General features: G+C 36.6%; 1 protein-coding gene across 2 annotated transcripts in view; it reads left to right on the forward strand.

Moving 5' to 3' along the window:
• The first annotated feature begins 502 nt into the window (after positions 1-502).
• Positions 503-3427, forward strand: part of LOC103389132 (programmed cell death 1 ligand 1-like) — an 11127-nt gene continuing 8202 nt past the window's right edge. Inside the window, exons 1-4 of one of the 2 annotated variants that reach the window (XM_025062529.1) lie at positions 503-606; positions 1487-1537; positions 3110-3170; positions 3260-3427. The exon at positions 3260-3427 is cut by the window's right edge and continues 74 nt beyond it. In XM_025062529.1, the coding sequence (XP_024918297.1) occupies positions 1535-1537; positions 3110-3170; positions 3260-3427 (232 nt within the window). In that variant the 5' untranslated portion in view covers positions 503-606; positions 1487-1534. The remainder of the gene's footprint in view (positions 607-1486; positions 1538-3109; positions 3171-3259) is intronic. The other variant, XM_025062530.1, reaches the window with a different exon arrangement.

A 3427-nucleotide genomic window follows, 5' to 3' on the forward strand; every position in this document is an offset into this window, starting at 1 on the left:
ACATTAGCTATAGCTAGATAAAGTGTAAAAGTACGTAAAAACATGAGCAGAATGAAACGACAGTCTGATAAAATGTTGATCCAATAACTTTTTTAATGTCATGATATTTTATTTTGATCTAAATTTACAAAGATATTTTTATTGCCTTCTTTTACCTATAAAGTACCTTATGAGCTAGTTACGCTATTCACAACCCGTGACCATAATACTGATGTGACCTTGGGTGAAATGAGTCTGATCCTCCCGCCCGTTTTTTTTTACAGGTCAGGGTAAAGCTCCTGATTGTAATCCCTGACAGTAAAATCTTTTTTCTACTTCCTTCAAACAGACTTTTAGGTTGAATTAATTCCTAAATTATTCTCTAGATTAATTAGCTTTTTTATTGCTAGTTCAGTAAGTGCTGTGTCATATTAATTAGAGGGATAGTCCTTACTCCCTCGGCCCAATCCCTCTCTCTCTCTCTCTATCCCTCTCTCTAAGTGGGCGTGTCCTCAACTCTATAAAACCCTATTACCGCACGACACACACAGTCAAACAAACAACCTCACTGACTAGGAAGGAGGAAACGACTGATGAAAACAACCCTGACAGTGCAGTGACCTGCTGGTAAGACACGCTATAATTATCTTTTCCTCCTGTAATTATTTAGTTTGAACAATTGTGCGTGGCATTGTTTTGATTCACTAGGACTGTTAATAACTATATTTTACACGTGTTTCGGCAGATCCTGATGATTTTATGATTATTTACAACATGTTTGCTACATGATAAACGAATCTTAACATTATTGGTAAAAATGTATGACAAAGAAAACGTCACTCACACTTGTTGAATGTTCTGGAACTTTTCGTGTTATATATAAAAAAATGTTCCTGTAATACTCCCGACAACCAAAGTGTTTACAAATTACTCATTGGTTAAGAATTAGCTTAATAGCTGCCAAAGTATTTGTTGAAACATTTGCAACGTTTTTTTTTTTTTTGGCAGGAAAAAAAAGATATAGATATAATTAGAGTAGCTATAACCTAGGCACAGTGTTTTTAAAAAACCATAAAGTGGGCAGAAGAAAGCCTTGACTGAATTAATCCCCCCTCCCCATATTTTTAATTGTGAAAAAACCTTAATACTAACAAGAAAACCAAAAATATTTAGTTTTCTCAAAAGTGGTAGTTAAAAGATGAGCCAACATAAAAGTTAGCAGAAAAAAACTGTTTACTGACCACAAATTAGCCAAAGTGGCTAAAATGACTGTTTACTGACCACAAATTAGCCAAACATTTTAGTAAAATACTAAAATGTTTACTTGAAAACAAACACAACTTTACTATATAGAAGAAGTTAACAAAGGAAAATGAAGCCCCAGATGAGTAGTGTTGAAGGAGTAACAATGTATAGAAGGTTAAAAAAAAACCTTCCAAACTGAAGGTTTGCAATTTGATTCCTGCCTCATGATTGTCTAATTACTGACATTTGCTTCCTTTGATAGTTGACACAGCTGAAATACTGTTTTTCTTTGGAAAGCCAGAACAAGTACATGGTAATTACCAAATACTTCATGACCCACTATCTTTTTTTCTTCTGAGCTCAGCCGTTTAAAAAGCACTGATGATTTATCAGTGATAACTCAAACTCTGCTCACAGCCTCAATCCTGTGATAAACCTATAAACAAAGATATACGACTCCCTTCACATGTGTGAGTGACTGAGTGTTGTGTGTGAATGTTTCTTTTGCCCTATTACTTATCTTTTGCTGTAAATATTTGTAATAAAAGGTGAATCTTAAAGTACAGGTCATATGAGTTGATTTTCACTCATATGACCATGCCTGGTTTTAACTCTTGCTGCACTGACTGTCAAACCAACGTGGGTTTGAACGTCGCAGGTGTTTCAACAGTTTGCCCGCAGCATAGCCAACTTCTTTGTAATTGCTTGACAGTTGTTGCCCTGTGCCGACGGCACAAAAGAGGATCTTGAGCAAGCTGATTTTTTCCTGAATTTCATAGGAATCTGAATAAGCATTCAAGTGCTTTGGTACTTTCAAGAAGATAAATTAAAATGGGGTAAGGAGCGTGTGAGGTCAATTGTAAAACAAACATCTGGTTTTCAATATCTACCATCTAACACTGATGTTAATTGACCTTTTTGGCACATGACAGAATTTATCACAGTATGCTGCAGGCAGTTGATTTTGCAGATTACAAGTGCAAGAGCTGCTTCTCCGACTTTTGTTTCGTCTTCTTTGGAATACAGTGAGTCATTCAACTGGCTCTCTACATATCGTTTCATCTTCTTCTTTTCCCGGTCCGTTGTGGCAACTGACATCATGTTTCCCTTCTCTTCATCCTGTCAGCAGAAACTGCTGCCTGTGTTTAACCATTGTTAACGTTTGTGGTGCGGCGATTTTGGAGTGTAGCCAAGGATGAGAGATAAACAATGAGAGAAACCGAGGCAAGGAGATAAACGTGATGTATTTTTGTTGCTCTGGGACAGTGGTTTTCAAACTATGGTCAGTGTACTGGTGGTGGTAGCAGAAGACTCATGTTTTTTCTTAACTAAGTTGGCAAAATACTGGATAGTATTTGAAATGGTAGATGCTTTGGAGGGGTCATAAAATCTGCAATCGTTGATCCAACTGGAAAGTCTTTGAACCAAACATTTGACTTAAAGAAAAGGTAATGTCTATATATATATATATATATATATATATATATATATATTTAAATATATATTTCATCAAGCAGAGGAGTGGTAATAAAGCAATAAACTCTCTTTCAAAAAGGCAAATGCTCTTCTATTAGGAAATGTACGGCTTGACTTTTCTGTTGTCAACTTGCAGATTCATACTGACCGCTCTGTGCACACACCTGCAACAGTGACACAGGATAAGTTGCTGCTGTGGCTGTTTAATGACTGTAATACGCTGAACATGTTTTGACTAGATTCCTAATTTGATATTGGTTAGTAGAAGTGTGACTTCCTGTGTGTAGTCTGCGTAAAGTGTAACTTTGTTTTGAAGTTGTTTCAAAGTTGTTTCCTCATATTTCTCCCTGTGCATAATGGACAAAAGAATTTAACATTTAAAGTGTTTTGTGTTGTTTCTTTTTAATAGGTCTCAATGGACTGGACTGTTTTCGTAATTTTGCACGTGATATTTCAGCCATCATTCTCAGGTTTGTTCAACTGAAGGGTGTTAACATATATATTTAACCAGACACATTTGGTCAGACATTAACGTCAACGTTCATATTTTTCCCAACAGTCCTTTTCACCGTTGATGTGGAGCAGGACACCTACACCTCGGAGTTTGGAGGAACAGTCGTGATGGGCTGTAGTTTTCGGCCAATACCTTCAAACAATGTCTCAGACCTGAAGGTCAGGTGGTACCTGGAAGGCAGCAAACCTCTGGATGTGTATGTGACGGAGAAGA

The sequence above is a fragment of the Cynoglossus semilaevis genome, chromosome 14 (assembly GCF_000523025.1).
Source record: "Cynoglossus semilaevis isolate Cse_v1.0 chromosome 14, Cse_v1.0, whole genome shotgun sequence".
NCBI classification, from domain to species: domain Eukaryota; kingdom Metazoa; phylum Chordata; class Actinopteri; order Pleuronectiformes; family Cynoglossidae; genus Cynoglossus; species Cynoglossus semilaevis.